This window comes from Protopterus annectens, chromosome 7.part0, assembly GCF_019279795.1.
Source record: "Protopterus annectens isolate FY-2018-M chromosome 7.part0, PAN1.0, whole genome shotgun sequence".
NCBI classification, from domain to species: domain Eukaryota; kingdom Metazoa; phylum Chordata; order Ceratodontiformes; family Protopteridae; genus Protopterus; species Protopterus annectens.
In genome coordinates, this window is record NC_056739.1 from 815358806 (window position 1) to 815384132 (window position 25327).

Genomic DNA, 25327 nt, shown 5'->3' on the forward strand with positions numbered 1-25327 from the left:
AACAGAGAATGACTGTAGAAATAAAACATCAATTTAAAGCAACATTTTTGGTTATTTATTTAGTTTACATAGTATCACACCAAAGGCAGATGCATGAATACAGGTAAAAAAGAATTAAATGAAAAATTATTTTACTGTTAAGAAAGCCCATTGAAGTTACATGTAAGTACTGGTTAAAGTACTCAGAATATTTAAACATAATAAATTATTGCAATCATTGTTCCTGATTACCACATTTTGCCTCCATATCTCATAGAAAAGTTCACACATTATTTGAAAGCGTAGCTTTCAGTACTGGTTTGACAGCATTATGATGCCAAAGGGTGACTAGGATTTAGACATTTCCAACTTGGTTTACACAAATATGTGTTAATCTGTAATGGAACATAGAACATCACTTAACTGCAGCGCTGAACTCAACCAAAGTTGCAGCCGCTTATCTGACTAATAAAGATCCTGAAATCAGTTCACATGTATTGCCTGCGCAGCTACTAAACAAAATTATTAGTAGCCTGATTTCTTATAATGTTAACTTTTTAATTCAACCACGTATCTACCCAGCATTAAGAAATCCTGGGGCCATTTACTATTGTGCTTTTTGTTCTGTTTTTGAAATGTACAAATTACTGCCTCTCAGTTCCACTTCTTTTTCTTCATTGTGAATTTTTTCACCAGGTCAGTACCTGAAAATGGTGAGTTGTGATCAGTGTAACTACCCTGGTAAACAAATGTAAGCTAAAATAAAACAACCTATAGATGTATGTTTTAGTGAAAATAAGATAAGATTGCCACTGGCCTGATGGTATAGACTCATGCCATGCACTTATTCTTTCAATAAGTCTTCACATGTCAGACGGTTTGCTTCACAAAGAGCACCTTTCTACTCTCGGAGGATATGGGCAATGATACTGTGAAGAACCTGATGGGAGACTAATATGTACAAGAAACAACTTTGGTACTCAGAAAATTAAGCTGGGGTTAGGTGGAATAGAGCTGCGTGGGATAGTACACATAATGTTTCAGGAGAGTATAAACAGCTGTGCAAGAAAATGTATGTAGCTGTGAATAAAACTGTAAGAAGTTTCATGTAGCTGTGCAGGAGCATGTGTATGACAGTACACATAGAGCTGTGCAGGAGACTGCATGTAACCATGCAGAAGTATGGAGATAGCACAGGACAGTGCACATACGCAGCTAGCTGTGTAACAGAGTGCACATAGATGTGTAGAAGAGTACACATAGTTATGCAGGAGTATGTTGGTAACCATGCAGGAATATGCAGGTAGCAATGTAAGACAGTGCACATATGCAGCTAGCTGTATAATAGAATGTACACAGATGTGCAGAAGAGTACACATAGCTGTGCAGGAGTATGCAGGCAACTGTGCATTAGTATGCAGGTAACAGTGCATTAGTATGCAGGTAACAGAAGGAGTATGCATGTAACTGTGTTGCAGAATAGAAGAAACAGACAGAGGTTTTGTAAAACAGAAGTGGAAACAGTTGCACATCTTGTTGCTAGCTGTGATATACTAATGACAGAAGGGCTGTATACTGAAAGATAATGTGGAAAGACTGTTGCATTTGGGATTGTGCAAACATAACACTGTAAGTAACTTAAAAGCACTGGAAACATAAGCCAGAAAGCATTAGAGAAAATTATGAAGTTTATATCACTTGGGACCACACATTACCAACAGTTCAAAACAATAGATGCCAGAAAACCAGATATAGTAGTCCATGAAAAGAATAAAAAAGTAATACTGATCATTGAAATTGGTGCACCCATTGTCTAAAGTGTCTTATGTACAGAGACACACAAAGTCATAAAATACCAGGATTTGCAGGCAGAAATGAGGGCAATGTAGAAGGATATCCAGATAGTTCCAATAGTAGTAGGAACAATGAGTCTTGTAAAAAAATAATTTACAGTCATACTCAGATATGTTATTGATGCATGTAACTCTGTATGAATTGCAGAAGGAGTCATTACTGGGCACATTCCGGGTGCTACGAAGAGCACTTCTGGCTAACATCAAAAATTGAAACAATACTAATTTCATGAACTTTAATCATACTTTGACTTAGGAATGGGGTCTATTCCCGTCATTATATTAGAAACCCAAAAGACTTGTAGAAATTAAAAAAGACAATGTGTATAGCTTTTTAGGAGCATGCATGTATTCCATATGTGACCTAACCATTATATTTTTTTCTACCCATGCAACTTTGCAGTGTAATTCCTTCAGTTTGCAACAAGAATGTTGTAGATTAAAAATGAAAAATATACTCAACTGACCGCCCTCAAGAAAGGTAAACCACAAAAAGCTGCTTAGACCCTCCTAATACCTAAACCCAACCACCAGCATTCTGACGCCCTGGTTGCTACTTCTTGAATTTAGGTGTCCACTATAGCAAACATTTTGGTCTATCACCAGAAAAACCGACAATGGTTTAAAAGTCTTGACAAAAATTAATAGAATGATATGCAGACGGCCTTATTATATCTTATACTAATACTGCTGATCTGTAGGAGAGGGTTACTGTCTGGGGCTATGAGTCACGCAAGAATTAGATACCCAAAGATCACAGTCATCACACTTCAAGCCAGTGTCAGAGGATTTATGCACTGTTCAAATTTGTTAAAATAGAATATTTGTACGTTTAATAACATTCACCCTGTGGCATCATTTTTTATTCATAGCAGATGCTGCTTTTTGATTTGGCGACAGTATAACTGTCATAATTATGGAAGGCACTGCTTCCGATAATTACATTAATGTTACATTTATAATACTTTATTATCACTTAGCAATAAAAAAAATTTATAGTGATCACTGTCACTGATAAATTAGCTTAAAATTCATGGTGCTGAAACCAGGAATCAAAATATATTATTATAAAGTAAAAATGGAAATAAGAATATATTCCAGTATATTTAAAATGATGCTTCTAAAGCAATTCTTCTAAAACATTCTAACACATTTCTCTACAGCACATCAAAAACCAAACATTATGATCTGTAGACTGAACTGGTGTAATGTTCACTGATAGTTGTACAATGTCACATAAAAGCAGAATAAAGTCTGTATTTTTTTCTCTCAGACTGAGCTATGGTGTAAAATGTCTGATGAGTGCATATTTCAAGGAGGCTTTTATGGTATATAACCCTGCATACTAAATATTAGAAATCTCGTGTTAACTTTAATAAGTTAAACAGATGGAGATAGTGAATAAAAATAATTAAAATGTGCCATTTTTGAGACATCAGCAAAACTTATTCTGACATTGCTTCAATGTATTTCTTTTTCATTATTGTTTTAAAAATGTGTGCAGATTAATGATGAACCAAATACAGTGTTGTTGTTGTTGTGTCTTTAGGCTTTTCCCGGTTAGGGGTCGCCACAGCGGAACTCTGGTCCGCTAATGATTGTCAGTAGATTTTTGTGTGCCGAGTTGCCAGCTCTGACGCACAACCTTCAAAGAAGGTACGCCCATTCAAGCATGTCTCCACACAGATGACGTTCTAGCTGAGAATCGAACAGGACAACGTCTTACTGTGAGGCGACAACGCTACCGCAGCACCACCACTGCAGTATCTGTAAAATGGGATTAGCTTTACTGACCTACTGACATAATGGAACAAATTAATCTGTCCTGCTGCTATTCTCATGTACACAGGGTCCACGAATGGACCAGAGTAAATTAGATGTCAGCCAAGGGGAAGAACCTTTGCTCCCAAACAACTGCTATTACAAGGCACATTTGGCATCTAATTGGCAGATGAAAGGCCTACCGAGCAACCTGAAAGCCATAGTACAGCCATTACACACATATGCTTGCCATATATACACACAGACAAAAAAAACACTGTCCTTCACGTCAGAAAATGTGGTTTATGAAGTAAAATAATAATGAGCATGTCTTGGTTGCAAGACACACATCATGCATTTTGGTTTCATCATTTGATTCATAATCCAGTAAAGCAACTGTATATAACTCCTCCCTATGTTTCATTGTTTGGCTTTGTTAGAATGAAAATGGCAATTACTCACTCCTTGACTTTTTTTTATCAAGGTGTAACAAGTTTGAAATTTTGTAAACTTTATACATAGGCTTCAAATGTGTGAATGTAGCCTTCTACTGAGTCATGTTAGGCAGCATTTGAGGGTGTTAATAACCACCTCATCAAAACATTGGGAAAATTACCATAGCTGAATGTTTTCTAGGAAATATCTTAACAGTGTTTGATATAACTAATGCCACAGGAGAATGAACATTTTTTTTTGTTTGTTTGTTGCCTAAGCCTCGTGTTTAGAGGAAGAATGAACCATTATTGCAGTCTCTTAAGTCTTCCTCAGATATGCCATTCTGTCTGAATTTGGCAAAATGTCCCCCTTACTTGTTTCAATATGTTATAAACTAATTCAGTGTTTATGAAAAATAAAAAAAAGCATGGAGGCCAGCTAGCAGACGTGCACACTACACTTTATTATTGAATGCTTTCGTCGGTGTAAAACCTGACTTCATTCAGTGTTTATGAAGAAAACCCTAATTACGATTGGCTTCTGTGTCTAGTGTAAACTCTTAAGAAAGGCCTAACAGCATGTTAGTGTGGTGTGTGCACTCATAAAAAGAATGAAAATAATTTTCATTATCACAATAATTGTATTTATAATGACAAAATGTATCTTACTGCCAATCTGTTTCTGTGAATTACAGGTTTACATTTGTGACTGGTGTTCAACAGCTCAGCTTAGCCTTTCTCCTTATGTCACAGCTGTCATTATTATTATTAAGGCATAGTGGTATAAGTTTTGAACTGAGATTTAGACTTGATCCTCTATATTGCTCAGAAAGGTAAAAAGGTTTATTTTAAAATCTAAATAAAATATTTGGTATTTCACAATATACTGTTAGACACAGAATAGTAAGTAAAGGGGGCCGGGGTAGATGTTTTTTTTTCCTATGCAAAAATGTAGCATTAATGTATACTTCAAAAATGTATGTCTTCCTTTAGCAAAGAGTGCTATCTTCATATGTAGATGCATGGTTGCTGTATGAGTTTTTTTTATCCTGTACATTTTGTGCTGTCATTTTCATATGTCTGAATTTTGTGTTTTAACTAATTCTTTTAACCAAGTGTGGTAGACTCTGGGTTTCCATGTGACATTTTTACTGTATCCTTTTGGTTGGATTCTATTGTTTAGTGGATGCAGAAATCATTTTATAAGGATGCATGCATAATAGAAGAACTTCCTACTCATCTGCATATTGTTTGCTCTTTATATTTATAGCATCTGTTATTTTTTTGTAAACATTGTTCATATGACTTTTTTGGTAACTCCTATTTATTATAGTTGTTTTTGTGTAGCTGTAGAACAGTTGTATTAAGATGTACAGTCATATGCCATAAATAAAGCCATTACATTATAGAGTGGCATATGCTGACGCCATTATTTTTGCACTAGACAGCAAGGAAATAGTATAGAAGATGGTCATTTTTGATCATAGATGTGCTGTAGCTTTTTCCTTATACTCTTTTGCTAGAACTCCAGTATATCCACAGTCCAAAATTTCTAGGTTATATTTTATGAGATGGCACTGTGTTAATCCATAAGGCCCTTGAAGTCTGTGCAGAGTTCTGGCCTGTAGGCATCTAGAAGTTGTTGTCAATATTCCAGACATCACCACTGAGGGCATTGGCTGCCCCTTGCAGTGTCCAAGTCACAAGGGCTAGTTGGTTCCGCAAGATGGTCTCATTGAACTTCTGTGGATTGGATCTAAGTAGAGTCAGGTGATCCAGAAGGGCCTGGAAGGTGTGGCTTCCTCGTCCATGGATGATGTGACGAAATGGACAGTCAATAGTCGAAACATACTGTGACAGGAAGTAAAACTCCACCTTAGTAGTTAAAAAAAACAGCCATGATTAAAACATCATTACTTCACAATATGTATAGCTTTTATTAGCATGCTATTCAAGTAGAAATATTTAAATTTTATTGTGTTCAGTTGGTAATGTCAGAAATAGATCACTGTCCATAAACAAGCACAACTGTGCATGCATACGCACATACATGTGTACATGGACATACAGACACCTAAAGTAAATACAATTTGACTGATAACATTCCTCTTTTACTGTTTGGTTTACAGTCAAATACACATGCTCACTGACTACTATCTTTTTGCATTTAGTGTGATCCCACATACAAACTGTACTGGACAAATAAAGTTTTAAGTACACAGCAACTCTCTGTCTTGATACCAAGGCAGGTCTGTGTGCTGCCCTGTGATAGCTTCCCCATAATACCAAGGCAGGTATGTGTACTTTCCCATGACACCAAGGCAGGTATGATTGCTCCCTCATGATTGCTCCCCCATAATATCAAGACAAGTATGTGTGCTCCCCAAACATATCTGTGTGTTCACCTCATGATACCAAAGCAGATCTCTGTGCTTTCCTGTGATATCAAGGCATGTTTGTGTGCTCCCACATGATGCTAAGGTATATCTGTGTTCTGCCCAATGATACCAAGGCAGGTCTGTGTGCTCCCATAATAAAATACAAACGAGCCTAAATTGGCTAAACAACCACACGAGATGAGGGAAAACCTATGAAAAATGCATTTATTGAGTGTTTTTGTTGTTTGTAACAAATTAATTCTTTAGAATAATACCAAAGAATATCCAAGAGTTTTTAAAAAACTTTCTCACCATATCACATGATTAAAATAACCAAAAATAAAAAAAACACTTGAAAAATTCAAGTGATACACAGTAACTCTGCATGAAAATTAGTAGTTAAAGGGCAAATGCATCTAAAAACATAACACAAATACAGTCCTGTCCTAAAAAATATATGCATTAAAGAAATATCAAATGTAGGGAAAAAGAAATCTAAGAGTGCAATTTCAAAACACTGGTGATTAGAGAAAAAAAATCATTTAAACCGGGGAAAGAACAAGCATTATGTCTAATTAGCTTATGAGCTCCATGAACTGAAGGAGCTCTGACCAAGGTCCTCCCTGGAGATTTTGTCTACCTTGTCTAGCCCATAAAACAAAAATTGATGGTTAGGAAATTTATGAATATGTTCATACAGGGCATTATTCATGTTCATACACTTGGTGTCACATATATGCTCATAGATACACTCCTTAAATTTCCTCTCTGTTTTCCCCGTGTAAAAACAGAAGCAAGACTGGCAAACAGCTACATAAATGAGACCAGAAGAGTAACAGGTACAATAAAATGAGTTTTTACAACCAAATGTCTTATTGTGACACTTGTTGCCTCCAAGATACATTTAGATTGGGGCCAAAACCCACATCTAAAAGTACCCTTCTTCCTACTCTTACCTGGAATTTCCAAAAGATTCTTAACATTTTTACCTCTTCTAAAAACTATTACAGGTTTGTCCCCCACTTTTTTCCAAAATCTGCTCAAAGCAGGAAAACACTGTCCAGTATTTTTGTAATATGTCCCTAATATATGAGTGGTCAGAAGTAAAGGTAGTACTGAAGGAATCAGAATAGTTAACACAATGATGGAGTTCAAAATTGTTTGTAACAAAATCAGAAAGAACAACACCATCATTGCCCTTACTACTGTAAAGGGGCTGTAATGTTCCATTCATTTTTTTAAGCTTAACCTCATTAAATTTTTATATACCAAATCAGTGGGATTCCTCCTGGTGGTAAACATACCAATTAACTTGTTATATTCATTAAGAAGTAAGTGGTCATCCAAAACCACCCTTACTATATGAACACATTGTCCTTTTACAATCCCTCATTTTTGATACAAAGAATGGCAACTAGTAAAGCGCAAAATAGCATTAGAATATGTAGGTTTCCTATACATGTTAATAAATTCTGTAGAAGTGTAGTCCTTAAAAATTTCCACATCTAAATAATTAATATGATCCTGATTATGTCAATGCGTAAACTTCAACAAAGAAGTAGTAGAATTAATGCATTCCAAAAAAAGCATCTATTTCCTCAGGGGAAACCTTCCATGCAATAAAGATGTCATCCAAAAAATGGGTGTAAAAGGCCCATGAGATTGAAATAGGATAGTTGAACAAAAATTTATTTTCCCACTGTTTTTGCTTGCTGTTATGTCTTCTATGCCTCTCGAGTCCGATATTCCAGTTAGTTCCGCACATACAAGGGTTAAATCTCAGTTTGACCTGGGCCTTCTTACTCAATTAATACAATTCTCTCAGCAAGTATTATGCTTTATGTCAGAGGCCAGGTCACAGAGTGGAAGTTTTGATATGATGGAAGACTCTCTTTTCAACTCTGTCCTTTGTGGTCATCCTTCCCTGGCACCGTGGAATGATGATTTCTTTAACAGAAAGACTAGTTGTGAAAGAATGCTTTTTTGGATACATTAATTCTACTACTTATTTCTTGAAGTTTACCCATTCACATAATCAGGACAAATTCGTTTTTTTAGATGTGGATTTTTTTAAGGACTACATTTCCAATGCATTTACTACCAATATATATAGGAAATCTACATATTCTAATGTTTTGCACTTTACTAGTTGCAATCCTTTGCATCAAAAAAAGAGGGACTGTAGGACTTCCAAGATGACTGCACATTGAGTAGCAGCTTAATTCTAGCTCTTCCAGTGTGAAAACAGAAACTTGGCAGAGAAGGCCAGTAGACTTGTGTTTGAGTAAATTCAGTAACTGGCTAGTAAGTGTACTTCATGGATGCCAGGAAAAAAAGGAATACAGAGGACCTGGAAAAAAATCAGCTACAAAACACTGACTGGGGAAAGTTCTGCAGCTGTTCAGCAAAAAGTAATGCAATCTCCAGACATTAATTCCAGTAACCTACAAGAAGATATAAGACAACTGCACACAGACCTGGTTAAAATAAATGAAACACTGGTGGAGACCGAGTATATCAACAAAAGGTTGGAAAAAATGGAAGAAGCTTTAAACAGATATTCAGATGAGGTGATAAAGCTACAAAACTCAGAGGTTGAAATAAAGAAAAGGCTGGCTGAATATGAGACTGCTCAGGAAGAGATGTTTCAAAAAATAATAGAATTAGAGGACAGAGCATATAGGGAAAACTTGAGATTTTCAGCAATACCAGAGAAGCTGGAAGGGACAGACTGCATAAATTTTATGAAAGCACAAATAAGTAACTGGACAGGTACTCCACAGCAGGAGTTTAGTTGAAAGGGCACATTGTGTGTATGCTTCAAACCTGGCTATAAGAAAGTCACCTAGACCTTTAATAGTAAAGATGCACTCCTACCAGCAGAAGGAGTTGATTCTGACAGAAGTGTGGCAGAAGGACAAAGTACTAAAGATGGGAGACAGCAGGTGTTTATAGAGAATGATTACTCATTGTACACCAAGCAGAAGAGGAACAAATTTATTCCAGTGTTCAGGGAATGTCAAGATGCAGATGTGAGATTTAAACTGCTGTACCCAGCTGTCTTCAAAGTATTTTTCCCTGGAGAGACAAAATCATTTTTTGATGAAGTACATGCTAAAGAGGAAATACAAAAGTTTAAAGTAAGCTATGAAGCAGAAGGAGATTCTGATTCTTGTTCTTCTGATAATAAAGACCACAGAGAGACTGTACCTGTGAAACCTTATCCAATGTTTCAGCAGAAAATGTTGGAGAAAGGGATGGAAGCATGAGAGTTAACTAAAAGAATTGAGAGTATGTTGGAAATGAAGCAGATACAGGATTTGGGGGATGGAAATAAACAGGAATAAAAACAATAACTTAATGTGGATTTACAGTGCAATAATTATATTTGTGAAATATGACAGAAGCAAAGCTGGGGGACTCTAAAGCATATGCCATACTTCATGTCATTAATGTTTAGAAAAGGCTTTTGGGAGGGAGAGAAAGTTAACTGTAAGTAAAGATTTTTTTTCTTTCTTACATAGTGCTATTTTTGTGGTGTGTTTTCTTTATATGCTATAAAGTAAAGTTTTCTCGGTTATTTTTAAGTGTAATAGGGATTGTAAACAGGTGTGGCTCTTCTTTTTTTTCTTCCTTCTTCTATCTTTCTTCTTGTTCAGTTTTAATAAATGTAGGCACTGCAATTAAAAAAAAAACAGCTTGGTTAAAAAAGCAAGATGAGAAAAATGTATGTGTTTTTCTCATTCTTGCATAGGGGAATGACTGGATTAGGACCTCAGACTGATTTGCTAACACACTTTAAAACAGAACAAGTAAATGGAAAAGAATATTGAACATTATGAAGCTTTTTCTCCCTAGTAAATACATGTTTGCTTAGTAGCAATTCTGTAGCTGGTGCTCATGTTTCCATGGAAACAATCTGATAAAAATAAACTGACTGCAGTCTGGTGGATAGTGATTGGCTGAGGGAAAAATAAAAAAGAAAAGAGAAATTGGCTAGTGCATAATGTTCTCTGAAAGCATTCAGGGATTTTCCCAGCTGGAAGAGCTATAAAGCTAAGACAAAACCAAATACCACTTAGCAGAAGCACAGGCTGCAGCATGCATTTAGCATGAATAAACTTTCTTTTAGGTTAACTCAAGTCTGTGAGGCTGTCATTTTGGGATTGTTGTTCCTATTAGGAGGATAAAACTTCAATATTTGAAGATGTGCATAGTTTTGTCTGTTAGTATTAAGTTAATAGGTTTTAGGGGGATATTGGGGGTGTTTGTTTTTTTTTTTTTTTTTTTTTTTTTGAGAGCTTTCAATAAAACAAAAAGTTTTATAAGATGTGACAGAGGCTCAAATGGATATAACAAGAAATAACTGTATATAAGTTCAACCTGCCAAACAGTGTATGCATGTAACACAAAAGCTGGAAATAGACATTTAACAAAAAAGGTGGTATACATAAAAGTTGGGAATAACATCTTTTTAATGCAATAAAGCCTTCCATAATCTCTTTAAATGTCATTCTCACTCTCACAGATAAATACAAAAAAAGACAGAGTAGTGTGCTATGTTAAAAATGTAGAGTGCAAATAGCTATGTTACAGGAGACACAGAAAGAACTGAACATGTGAATTTGATAATGGTTTTCAGGATGGTTACTCAGTGAAATACCTGGGACAAAGGAAAAGAGGAGTACTTATATTAATTGTAAGAGGAGCTTCAATAGTGACAGAAGATGATAAAAAATATAAAAATGGCAGATTTGTAGTGCTAAGAGGCTACTAGCAAAGGAGGATGATTATACTGGCATGTATTTATAGGCTACCTAAAACTGCTACAATGGAGCTTAAGAAGATTCAGGGAGAAATAATCAGTTTTCAGCAAGGAACATTACATATAGGTGGGGACTGGAATGTGATTTGCAGCAGTGAAGATGTGTCTGGGGGGCTCAGAAGGGAACATTAAGAAAGTAGGGTAGGTTTTTGAAGACATTTGTGAAAATACTTGGCATGGAAGATGTGAATTCAGTAATAGGAGTTCGGTGTGAATTTACACATTATTCCCAATATATAAAAACTGGGCTAGGCTAGACAGAACTTACATTTCACAAGAACCTGTGCATTTAATTGAAAGTCTTGATATGTACACAATAACTATTTCAGATCATGCACCAGTAATAACTAAAATAAAACACATGGTAATGAAATAAAAATGAGACACTGGAGCTTTCACACCTATCTGTTGAAAAGAGAGGAATTTAAAGAATGGGTAGTGCAGATTATTCAGGAGCTATTAGGATAAAAATTTCTTTTGAAAATATAGCTAGGGAGTGGGATAAAATTAAGGTGGAGTTTAAAAATAGGGTGGAAATAAAAGAAAGGGAGCTATGATTAAGAAGTAACAAGAATGAATTAAAGGGACTGACAAATGTTAAAGTATTACAGAATAGGGGGAATCTCACAGAACAAGAAGATGATCAACTGCAGAATGCTAAGCAGAAAATAAGGGATTGCCTTGATAACATGCACAGGTTTAGAAAGACTGCTGTTAAGCAACTATTTTTTGATAACAACACTAGAGCACAAAAACTTTTAGCACAATGGTTCAATCAACAGAAAGTAGAAAGGGCTGACACCAAGCTTAGGGAGCCTATAAAAAGAAATCCTGTAGAGGTATTAGAAATATTTAGGAACTCTATGAAAGTCTGTATAAAGCAGAGAAATATGGAAATCAAGAAAAGATACAAATAAAAATGTTTATGGAAAAATTAAATATGTCAAAGTTTGAGGTAGATGAGGCTCAATTACTAATGGTTAGGATAGGAGGAGATGAGATAAAAGTTGTGATGTATAACCAATCTACAGGAATGTCCCCAGGAATAGATGGTTTTCCTGTGGAAGTTTGGAAGCTAGGAGGGAAAAAATTATAATCATCTGGAAGGTTTTGTTTAACAGTAATTTAAGAGGAGGAGAAGTACCAACCTCCTGGAAGAAAGCAGTGGTAGCTGTAATACCTAAAGAGGGTAAAGATCCATTAGACCCAGCTTCATACTGGCACATTTCAGCACTAAACCTTGATTATAAAGTGTTTGTGTCTATAATGGCTAAAAGAATGACAAATGTAATGCCAAAATTGATAGATGTGGATCAGTGTGATTTTGTGGAGGGGAGGCAAACATTTGACAACATTAACAGAACATTGATGATCCAGAGGGAAACAGAATGTAACAATGATGCAGAGAAAGCATTTGACAGAGTCAGCTGGGACATTATGAGCAGGGAAATGGCAGTATTTGCATTTCCTGAAAAAAATGATAAGGTTGACTAGGATATATGAGGGATTGGAGGCAAAAATTAAAGTGGGTTGGGTCCGTTCTGATAATTTATGCTTGAGCAGAGGAACCAGGCAGGGGTGTCATCTTTCCCCTTTGTTATTTGCATAATATTTAGAATGAATGGCAAAGAAAATAAGGGACTTAGAAATTCAAGGATATAATTGATATGGCAGTCAAGAAAAGCTGGCTTTATTTGCAGATGATATTATTTTATACCTAACAAAACCAGAAAGAGACATTACAGTATTGTGGAACATTTTGAGACAGTTTCAGATCTTTTCAGGATACAAAATTAATGAAGCTAAAACAAAGGCAATAGCAGTAAATTATGTACCCATACACGAGTTGGTTCAGCAACATCCTTATTTATGGGGACATGATAAAATGAAGTATTTAGGAGTATGGATTAAAATGATTCGGTTGTGGCAGCTAAGGATATGTGGGAAGAGACTAAACAAAAGATAATACAAAAACTGAGAAAATGGAAACTTTGTTATATGGATATAGATAGTTAGATACAAGCAGTCAAACATGTTTTTAGTCCCTTTAGACTTGTGCATAGATCAGGCATATTTTTATCAACCAGAGGAGAAGTTGTGGATAGCAATTAATAAAGAGATGAAGGACTTTATCTGGGAGGGGAAGATAGCAAGAATCAAGTGAGATAAGCTGATTCTTCTTAGTAGAATAGGAAGGATTGGGATTACCCAATTTGAAGGGGTATTTTAGAACTACTCAGTTAAGTCTCCTATACATAGCACAAGCAGAAAACTATAATTGAAAGTGGAAAGGGATGATGTTGAAACGGGGGGGGGGGGTTCAAGAAACAAGAAGAGTCTGGGGTTTTGGATGCAGGCCTTTAAGGAGAATAACAATAATAACACAGAATATTATATCCATAGAGTAGCAGAAAGTATTCTATGAACTGAGCCAACACGGGAATGGAGAAAGGAGATTTTGCTGATAGGGATGACTGCAATTAGGGCTATAGACAGTAGGCAAGAGGGGGGTGGAATTTATTGGCAAAACTGGAAAATGTAACAAGGTATTGAGAGCAACTAACTAGACAGGGAAAGATTTTAGAATGAGAAGATGCCAAGAATGTATTTGGACTGCAGATTAGATTGCCTTCACTATCAAGGATTGATATCTGAGTATACAAAAAGAGAAAGAAATAGGGGGTCCTAAAAGAAAGACCAGCACTGGTAGAGTTTTTCGTACAATCTAGAACAGAAGCTGTCATTAAAAAAGGAATAATTAGTAGAGCATACAAAATATTGCATGATAAGTATAAGAATCAATCGGAGGAGGTTAGGAAGGATTGGGAAGAGAGACTGGATAAGCAATTTACAAAGAAACAATGGGAGGATATATGTACATCTACCAAATATGCAACAAAATCTAGAAGATTTAGGATTTTTGCTTGGAAATGTTTACACAGATATTTTTATACCCCAAGTAGGCTCCAGAGAATTTTTCCTCAGGTAGATAGCAAATGTTGGAGATGTGACTGGGAAGAAAGTGGTAATTGGGAACATATTTTCTGAGAGTGCAGTGAGTTGGCGGATGTTAAAGATTCCCTGTGGGATGCACTGTTGGAGATGCTGGATGGGCAGTTTGGTGTGACGAGGGAGATGATTTTTCTGAGCTATGATACAGAATCGGAAATGTCTAGACATGTTAAAGGCTTGCTGTCTCGAATTATGGTAGCTGCCAAAAAAGCAATTACTAGAAAATGGAAATTAAAATCTAAACCAACTATATTAGAAGTAGTGAATATAGTAAGAGAGATAAAACAACTGGAATAGAGATCCTTAGGAAAAGGAAGGAGCAAACTACATAGGAAAATGGGAATTGTGGAAACAGTACATACAGGAGAGGAATGAGGTTTAAATGAGGGCATGACTTAAATGAAGTATGCAATGTTTGACTGAAAATGATTGAGTAAATTATAATTGATGTATAATACTTGCAACTGGGAGTGTGTCAGTATGGTTTGTGACGTGAAATGCTTGCAACTAGGATTGTGTTGGTGTGGTTTGCTTTCATTTATATAAGTGTATGACTGTTTATGTCATAAGTGATGGTTTAATAAAAATGTTTCTTATTTAAAAAAGGGGCAGGAACCGAATAATTTTTGTAATGTTGCTTCGGTTATATGATGTATCTCAATATATGTGAAACAATGTTTGTCAATTTTAACTTGTTAATACAGTTTGATTACTTTCATATAAAAGTAATTGTGCCTATGTCACAAGAGATAATTCAATAAAGGTGTTTAAAAAAAAAGAGGAATTTTAAAAGGCCAATTTGCTCATTTAGCAAGGATGGCTTCAGACGATAGCTTATTTGTTAATGAATGTAACAAGTTAATAAGTGTGTTTACTATTATTAATTTATTTATTTATTTGTCATTTGTTAACAGGGTTAGTCTGGCTGGGCAGGATGCCTTTTTTCAGCAGAGACACGAGGAGAAAAACTCCAATAACAGAGAAAAAAAGAAATAATAATTCTAATACAGTAGGTAGAAGTTGTATTTACATATAAATGAAGGTATTTTTTTTAAGTCTTGAATGGTTACAAAGTATGAAAGATAGTACAAAATATTAAAAAAATACAATATGTATTGGAAGTTATGTCATACAAAATGTGGCTATGAGTTATTAAAATATTAACAAGATGTAGCAAGATAATATATCAAAGGGACACTTATACAAAGAAAGAAGATAAAGAAAAGTAGAGTTAATATGTTAAGGGCAGACTTGTGAGTGAATATGTGAGTGGTTAAGGTAGTAGTTTAAGTAACACATAGCTAGATCAAGAGAAAGAAGAGAGAAGAGCAACAGTGGCAGAGGTAGTAGGGTTAGTATGCGAGTAGCACAAATAACACATAGCTAGATCAGGAGAAGGAGGAGAGAAGAAAAACAGTGCCAGAGGTGGTAGGGTTAGTATTCAAGTAGGATCAGTGCAGAAGCAAGTCCAGGAGTTTTGCAGATATTCCTTAAGTGCAGGTTTGAAGCTATTTAAGCTATTGAGAGATTGGTTATGGAGTTTGTTCCAAGCAGAGGTAACAGAGTGACTGTATTACCAGGGGTTATCCCACTCATTTGGTATATGAAAATTTTAATGAGGTTAAGCTTAAAAGAATGAACGGGTACATTCCATCTCCTTTATAGTAGTAAGGTCGATGATGGTGGTGTTCTTTCTGATTTTGTTACAAACAACAATTTTGAACTCCAACGCTGTGTTAACTATTCTAATTCCTTCATTACTACTTTTTATTTCTGACCATTCATCTATTAGGGACATATTACAAAAATACTGGACAGTGTTTTCCTGCTTTGAGCAGATTTTGGAAAAAGTGGGGGACAAACCTGCAATTGTTTTTAGAAGAGGTAAAAATATTAAGAATCTTTTGGAAATTCCTGGTAATTTGTCCCACTCAATTATAGGAAGAAGGGTACTTTTAGATGTGGGTTTTGCTCCCAATGTAAATGTATCTTGGAGGCAACAAGTTTCACTGTAAGAAAAATGGTTGCAAAAACTCATTTTTATTGTACCTGTTGTTCTGGTCTCATTTAAGTAGCTATTTGTCAGTTTTGCTTCTGTTTTTACGTGGGGAAAACAGAGAGGAAATTTAAGGTGTGTATTTATGAGCATACGTGTGACACCAAGTGTATGAACATGAATAACACCCTGTGTGATAAACTGAGGGGCTACCAGCCCAGCTAGATAGAATTTTGTAAATAATTCTATGCCATTGTAAATATTAATATGATCCACAGGCTTGTTTGACAAATGTAAGTACACTGTGTTATGTGCTGAACTTTAAAAATGTAACCGCAGTGCACCCTGCTGGAAGAAAGCTGATAAGTAAAGAATTTTACAACTGTGTGTGATCTCAAGCTCGGAGACAGGATGTCTGCAGCTGGAAATTCTTTCTGTTGTCCTAAGAGATAATTACTAGGTTTCACATGTAAAGTGTCTTTTATTGCTGTGACTTCCTGGCACCTGCAAGATCGCAAAGAAATGTTAAATTTTAAGTTCTGTGGGCCTGGGAACTTAAGTAGAGGTGACAAGAATGATGTAATCTGAAATGACTCATCAGTAATGTGTATTATCAATTTAAGACTATCTCAGAGAGAAAGAGATTGCATTTTGTATTTTGTTCCGAAACTGACAACTCACCAGCACTTGCTTTGCTCTGTAAGTAAAGCTATTTAGATCTTAGTATTTCTCTTAGAGATAGACAGGAATGTAGCCAGATTAGTTTAGCTCTTTTCTATATTTATGTCAGACTGCCCTACAAAAATTATTTTAAAGTATTTCTTGTGATTTCTGAACTCTCTAATGTCATTGTGTAGTTAATAAGTATTGTCTTGTGTTTTTATTATTTATTAAGAAATATATTTAAACTTTTTAACTGTGGCTGTTTTGTGTAGAGATAATTTAAGCTCTCAGACTACTTGCATGTATTTGGTGATACTGCATAGGCCACTCCTAAATAGCCTTCAAGTCTCAGTCACACTTACCAGTTGGATAATAGTAACATTGTACAGTAGAATTGGACACCCTTTGGCAAGGACCTTTATAGTAGCTGATAAGGGTAGTTGGTGGCAGGTGGTACTACCATATAGTCTGGGCAGAAGGGGGCATAGCTAGTGAACCTGTGCCAGCCTTCCCCAGGAGTGTCTGTGTGTTTATATTATAAATCAAATCTCAACGTGTATGTGTGTCAGCTACTTGGGCAGGGACACGAAGCACTGGTTGGACAGAAAGGGTGCTGGAGGTTTTGACTTGACCACTCGGCTGAGATCTGAGCCCTATAGCTGTGCCAGTGGGGAGTCTTCTTGGGGATCTGGAGAGAGAGAGAGAAACCAGCCCCACACTGACTGTGACCACTGTGTGCTCTTAAAGGAAACTGTACTTTACTGTGTGTATACTTGTTATCCTCCCAATGTGGACGTCCCTCACTGGTGCTAGTGGTGAGGATTGAGACTCCTTGATTACTGGGCCAGTGCACGGGCGTCACACCCTGTACAAACATATTTATAAATTTCCTAACCATCGAGTTTTGTTTTATGGGCTAGAAAAGGTAGAAAAAAATCCCAGAGGAGGACCTTGGTCAGAGCTTCTTGAGTTCAGGGAGCTCATATGGCTAACTAGACTTAATGTCTGTTCTTTCCCTGGTTAAATGATGTTCTCTCTATCACCAGTGTTTGAAATTGCATTTTATTCAGCTTGATTTCCTTTTCCCTACATTTGGTATTTCTTTAATGCATATATTTTTTTAGGGCAGGATTGTATTTGTGTAATGTATTAGATGTGTTTGCCCTTTAACTACTAGTTTGCTTACTTAATTACTGTGTATGCTTTAATTTTTCTAGTGTTGTTATTGGTTGTTTTAATCATATGATATGGAAAGGGAGTTTTTAAAAACTCTTGGGTATTGTTTGGTATCATTCTGAAGAAGTAATTTGTTACAAACGACAACAATACTCAATAAATTTATTTTTCATCACTTTTCCTTTGCATCATGTGGTTGCTTAGCCGCATCAGGCTTGTTTGTATTTTATTTTAGTTTTGTGCTTATCTCAGATTTTGGGCCTGTGTTTTCATTTGCTGTTATGCTCCACATAATACCAAGGCAGATGTGTGTGCTCCCCTGTGATTGCTCCCCCCATCACACCAAAGCAGGTCTGTGTGCTGCCCCAGGATTGTTCTGACATGATACCAGGGCAGGTCTGTGTGGTTCTCCATGATACCTAGGCATATATGTATGTGTTCTTCCCATGATACCAAAACATGTTTGTGTGCTTCCACATGACACCTAGGGAGATCTGTGTGCTCCCCCATTATTCAAATGGAGATCTGTATGCTTCCCCCATGATTCCAAGACATGACTGTGTGCTTCCCTCATGATACCAAAACATGTTTTGTGTTTCTCCCATGAAAGAAAGTATGTCTGTGTGCTCCCCCATGAAACAAAGGCTGGTCTGTTTGCTCCCCCTTGATACCAAGGCATGTCTGTGTGCTTGCCCCATGATACCAATATATGTTTGTGTGCTTTCCCATGAAACAAAGTATGTCTGTGTGCTGAAACTTGATATAGTGGCAGATCTGTGTGCTCCCTGACATGATACCAAGGCAGATCTGTGTGCTTCCTCATGATTTTTTTTTTGTGTCTTTCGGCTTTTCCTGGTTAGGGGTCGCCACAGTGGAACTCCATTCTGCTAATGATTGGCAGTAGATTTTTACGTACTGGCTTGCCGGGCCTAATGTACAACCTTCAGCAAAGGAACGCCCATTCACACATGTCGCCACACAGAAGACGCTCTAACTGAGAATCGAACGGGCAACGTCTAACTGTGAGGTGACAACGTTACCGCAGCACCACCACTGCAGTGATATTAAGTCATTTGTGAGCTCCCTGACATGATACTAATGGACATTTGTGTGCTCCTCATGATAGGAAGGCATATCTGTGTGCTATCCATAATACAATGGCATACCAGTGTGCTCTCACATGATACCAAAGCACATCTTTGTGTCTCCCATAATACTAATACATAAGTGCCTGCTCCCCAGGATAGCAAGATGTCCCTATTTGCTCCACATGCTACAAGGCATATTTGTGTGCTCCCCATGACACTAACACAGACACATATACACACACACATATGCAAATCTGTTTGTTGCCTAGTAATATTGATATACATCTGTGTGCTTTTTATGATAACTAGGCATACATGTGCTCCTTCACGTGTAGTTCCAAATAACTGTAACACCACTCATATCACAGTGAGATTGGCTCCTTACTGCTCCAATTAGGGATCTTCAGTGACAGTCAATCAAGCAGAGAATCATTTGACACCTACACAACAGAGAGAGTTCATTAGATGCCACCAGAATATGATCAATCAAACAGCCAATCTCACAGAGTCAAGATTTCACCTCTGCATCAGTTAGCAATACAAGTTCTTCAATATCCCTCTCCTCCAGCAAGACTCATTCTACGACTGCTAGGGTTGATGGCTTCAGTGAGCAAGAGAGTACTTCATTGGACTCGGGTGGTTCAGTGGTCCCAAATATCACAAGTTCTTCTAACACCTATGTGCAAGACTCGCATCAGATGGTGGTTGACCTTCATAGTGCTGTTGGAAGGTTGACCATTCTGCCTATCACCTCCAGTGGCTACAGTAAACACAGATGCTTCCCTACTGTGGTGAGCATTTCAAAATGGAAGATGTCTCAAAGTTCTTGGTGACACATGGAGGACAGTCTTAGAATCAATATCTTGATGATGACAGCAGTCTTCTTTGCACTGTAGGGTTTTCAGGACTCCCTCTCAGTGTGTGATTTCTATCCAGATGGATAACATGGCAGAAGTTTGGTACATCAGCAAGCAAGGGGGAACCTACACATATCCATTTTGCCTGGAAGTCAGTAGAGAGTGGGAATGGGTGATGTCTTCCCATCACTTTCTCATAGCAGTGCATTCCAGGTACTTCCAGTGTTTTAGCAGACAAATTGAGCTGTTCCATTTTTCCGCCTCATGAGTGGTCCCTCAACCAAGCAGTGCCAACTCAAATCTTGAGTCATTGTGATCATTTTGCTTAATACCTAAACAACAAATGCAGCACTTACTTTGTCCTGAGCTATCCACATGGACAATCATGGAGAGTTTTCTGTACACATTTCCCCCATATCATTGATAAAGAAATTTATTCAGAAAGCCAGAAAGTGCAAGACCAGAGTAATCCTTTTACTGCCTTTTGGCCCCAGCAAGTTTGTTTCTCCATACTCTAGCCTCATCTAGTACATCCTACCCAGACACTGGATTATCATTTAGACCTCCAGTGTCACCCATCTGGACAGCTTCACCCAGATTTAAAGAACTTGAAGCTAACTGCATAGTTCCCCAATTCTAATAGTGGCCAGCAATGCCAGGCTGTCTGCTTCAGTGGTTCACATTCTTTCGGCTTCACAAAAACATAATACTAGGAAAGTTTATCTTACCAAGTAGAAAAGGTTCTCTATTTGTGCATCTCCCAAGGGAATAGATCTTTCTCAGCACCTCTTCCTTCCATCCTAGAGATCTTTTCCAAAGAGGCTCCAGTTTTTCAACAATGAAGGCTCAGTTAGCAGCCATTTCCAGTTTCCCCACTGGATGCAATAAAACTCCCATAGCTTTACTAAAGATTTCAAAGGCCTTTCTGCAGGGAACCTGTTTACTGTGGCTCCCTATGAGGGATCCAATTCCTCTAAAGGACATAACTGTCATACTGTAGTTCTTAACTCAGGCTCCCTTTGAACCAGCAGCCACAGTGGAATTAAAATTCCTTTCCTTGAAAACCATTTTTCTGGTGGCTGTTGCTTCTGAAAGGAGGATATCCAAATTGCAAGCACTGTCATGTAAACCTCCATACATAATCTTCCATAAGTACAGGTTGTCTTTGAGAACAAACCCCTCCCTTGCCTCCCAAAAGTGGTATCCTAAATGAACCTTCACCAGGCTATCATTTTTGTCAGTATTCTTCCCAACATTCTCTAATAAAGGAAAGTGTACTTTATATTTACTAGATGTTCAAAGACAACTCGGATTTAATCTGCACAAGACTAATGATATTAGGAAATCTGATTAGCTGTTGCTTTCTCTAAAGCCAAACTGGGCCAAAGAGTGTATCAAAGGTCACTCTCTCTAGGTAGCTTTCTGACTGTATAACCTTTGTCTATAACAAGTTGGGATTATCCATATTTAAGAAGACAAATACTCATTCTGTAAAGACTATAGCTACCTCTGTTGCCTTTATGCACACTGATGAGATGTGTGCTGCAGCTACTTAAGTCTGTTGTACACTCATCAATGTCTCACTACAAGCTAGATAAACAGTCCAGATCCTGTACATCCTTTGGTTCCACTCTACTCAGGAACATCCTTCCTTTGGTCTGTTTCTCATAACATTTGTAGTTTTCTGGCAAATCACTGAAGATTTAAATCACTAAATAATGACATACATCTGAGTTTCAGACTCCATATCCTTCAGGAAATTAATGTTAACACAAATCCTGTTATTTTCACAACTTTATAAGTTTATAAGAGCAATTTTTAAAATCTGTTCCTATTTGTGGACCTTTGCACCCTCCCAATTATTTTAGGCTTTGTGCAGATTTCTTGTGCTAAGAGGTTGAGAGGTATGCTTACAGGTGTTTTGGTAGCTTGGGAGTCTGTGTCGAAGATTGAATTGGGCAAAAATGACAACATTGGATATGAAAGTTAGTTATGTATTTACCATAAAGACAGATCTGTGTTGTCTTGTTTTTATCAGGTTCAACATCCCTTCCTCTGTCCCTCTTCCAAAATTGTCACCTGGTGCTCCTTTTTTTGAATGGATGGGTCTCACCAGGGATCTGGTCATTGAACAGCCTTTGATTGTGTTTCATTTTCATGGCCACTTTTTTGTTGATATTATAGGCTAGCCTCTTGGTGATGGTTATTGCATGGTTATTGCATACATTTAGGGATATGAGCAAGCAAACTCAATTTGAGGTATTTTGGGGGAATAGAGGGAATTGTGTAGGGAGGAGTCAGAGCCCTGGATCCACAGCTTCTAAAAGTGGCTGCTGAGGTCAGCTCCATTATCCTAAAGGTTGAATCATGCAAAAACAAGACAATAAAGATCTATTGCAATGGTAAGTACATAACCTTTATTTATACCCCTCTCTACCAGTGCTTTGATTTCATATATGGCTTTTTGGAAAGGGTTGGATTCTATAAGTATTCTAGAAGCAGCAACTTGATCTGCCGTACTTAATTTTACAAAGCACTATATATAGGCTTGCTTCTTTCTCTAGGTCTAAATCAGGCTTTCCTATGGCAATTCTCCATGGGATCCTAGAGTCTTCTACTTCCACCTCCCAAAATTTGTAAGCTATGGTAATCTACCCATGTAGCTTAGGCTACTGAAGTAGTGATCAATATGAAGAACATATTACAGTTGTGTAAATAAACCTGCTATAACAGATGTCCAGATTATTACTGCTGCAGTAGCTACTCCCTCCCTCCATCCCTCTTGTTACTTGGTATGTTATTTTTGCCAGGATGTGGACTTTAATTTTTTGTTATTCCTAGTATTGTCTTTTGAGGGCTTAGCCCTCCTATCTCTGATGGAATGAAAACTCTGAAGGGTTTGTCATCCATCCTTGTGTTTTCAGTCAGTTCAGCTTGAGCTGTCTGACAGTTTGGACATGTGGAAGATGCCCTGAAGCTTTAGAAGCTGTCTGGCTGTTATATCCTTGCAGGATATAACCCATACAGTTTAGGCTACCTCAACAGTGACCTAAGATCTGTGGTCCTGAATGAGTGATAGGTGGTGAAACCTGGAACAGTCTCTTTCCATAGATTGGAGCCAGTTTTTAGTAGCCATATTACATATTCCCAGTTGCAAGCATTATACTGTACATCAAATATATTTGTTTGTATAATTATCATCAATCCAGCTTTACATAAATTGATCAATTCTTGCCTTCCCTTAAACCCCACTTCTCCTCCAAGACATTATTCTGTATGTATCACTCCCACAATTTACATTTGTTGTATGTAATTTGCTCCTATCTTTTTCTAAAGATCCTACTTCCAGTTCTTTTATCTCTGTTACAATATTCAGTACTTCATATACAGTTTGTTTAGACTTTGATTTCCATTTTCTAGTAACTGCTTTTTTGACAGCTACCAGAATTAAACTTGACACGGCCTTAACGTGTAGGCAATTCAGATCTTGTATCCCAACTAAAAAAAAAATAACTTCCTTATTTACACCCATTTGATCACCCAATATTTCTGACAGAGTACCAGGGAATTTTTTAAATTTGCCAACTCATTACACTCCCAAAACATATGTTTCCAGTTACTTCTTTCTTGCCCATCACACTCCCCACATATGCCATCTACCTGAGGAGAAATTATTTTTTTGTGTGTGCTTGGGGTACCAAGATAAATATGAAAACACTTGCAGCAAAAAAATAAACAAAATCTTTTAGACTTTGCTGCATATTTGGTAGCTATACATATATCCTCACTTTCTTTCCTTGTGAATTGCTCATCCAGTCTCTCTTCCCAATCTCTTCTAACCTTCACTGACTAATTCCTATAGTTATTGTGCAATATGTTATATGCCCTACTAATTCTCCCTTTATTAACAGCAGATTCTGTTATAGATTACACTTAAAAAATCTACCAGGGCAGGTCTTTCACTTAGGATTCCTTTCTCTTTGCATATTCTATATCAATCCCTGAAAGTGAAGGCAATCTCTAGCCTACAGTCCAAATGACTTCTTCACCTCTTCCTATTGCCTTCCCATCTCTAGTTATTTGATACCAATACTTTGGTTCCTTTGCCAGTTTTCTCTTATAAATTCTAGCCCCCTTTTGCCTCTTCTCTGTATCCCTAACTGCAGGTATTCCTGTTGGCAAAATCTCCTTTCTCCATTCTCATGTTGGCTTAGTTCTGAAAATACTTTCTGCTACTGTATGAATATAATATTCTGTATGGCTGCTGTTCTCCTAAATGTTCAGCATCCATAATTTATTGAAGTCCCCACCTCCAGCTTCATCAACATCTCTTTCCACTTTGAATTATAACTTTCTGCTTGTATTATGTATATGACACTTAACTGTGTAGCTGTAAAATATCCCTTCAAATCAGGTAATCCTAAACTACCTTGTTCTATTGGAAGGATGAACTTATCCCACTTGACCCTTACCCTTTTGCACTCCTAGATAACAGTCTTCAACTGTTTACTAATTACAGTTTACAACTTCTCTGGTTGATAAAAAATTTGCCTGACCTATATATAAAACTAAAGGGACTAAAAACCATCTTCACTGCTTGTATCTTGCTATCCGTATACAAAGACAAGAGCTACCAGTTTCTCTGTTTTTGTATTATCTTTTATTTAATCTCTTCTTACATATCCTTAGCTGCCATAACAGAATCATTTTTAATCCATACTCCTAAATATTTCATTTTAGCACTTTCCCATAAATATGGGTATTGCTAAACCAATTCATGAGAATCGCAAATTCACACCTGGTGTAGTGTCTGTCCGTTATGGACAGAGGCAATCTGTAAAATACTCAAGGCATATACACAAACCTATGCCATATTCATTTCCCTAGGGGCCACATATTGGGTAAAATTGGGTTATGCTGGCTAGAATTGTAAGGGCTCTTACGCCATTAGCATAATAATCTGCTATGAACCTGTGTGTGTGGGTACATAGCTTAGAGCTATAACATTTGTTTTATCTTTATTAATTTTATATCCCGAAAAGAATTTAAATTATCTGAAAAGGTACACAACACTGAGATGCCTTTACTGATTTTATCAGGTACAAAATAATATTGTCTGCAAATAAAGCCAGCTTTCTTGATTAGCACATCAATTGTATCCTTGAATTTCTGAAGTCCATTGTTTTCTTCTCCAATGGTTCTAAATATAATGCAAATAACAAAGGGGAGGAAGGACACCCCTGCCTGTTTCCTATGTTCAAATACAACTTATTAGAGAGGAACCCTCCTACTTTAATTTTTGCTT

The 25327-nt window shown here is 36.9% G+C and overlaps 1 protein-coding gene across 2 annotated transcripts in view; it reads right to left on the reverse strand.

Annotated features, from left to right (window-relative positions):
• Positions 1–4677: 4677 nt before the first annotated feature.
• TFR2 (transferrin receptor 2) overlaps positions 4678–25327 on the reverse strand; it is a 642558-nt gene continuing 621908 nt past the window's right edge. For both annotated transcript variants that reach the window (XM_044077345.1, XM_044077346.1), the window contains one exon: positions 4678–5902. In XM_044077345.1, coding sequence (XP_043933280.1) covers positions 5660–5902 — 243 coding nt within the window. In that variant the 3' untranslated portion in view covers positions 4678–5659. The remainder of the gene's footprint in view (positions 5903–25327) is intronic.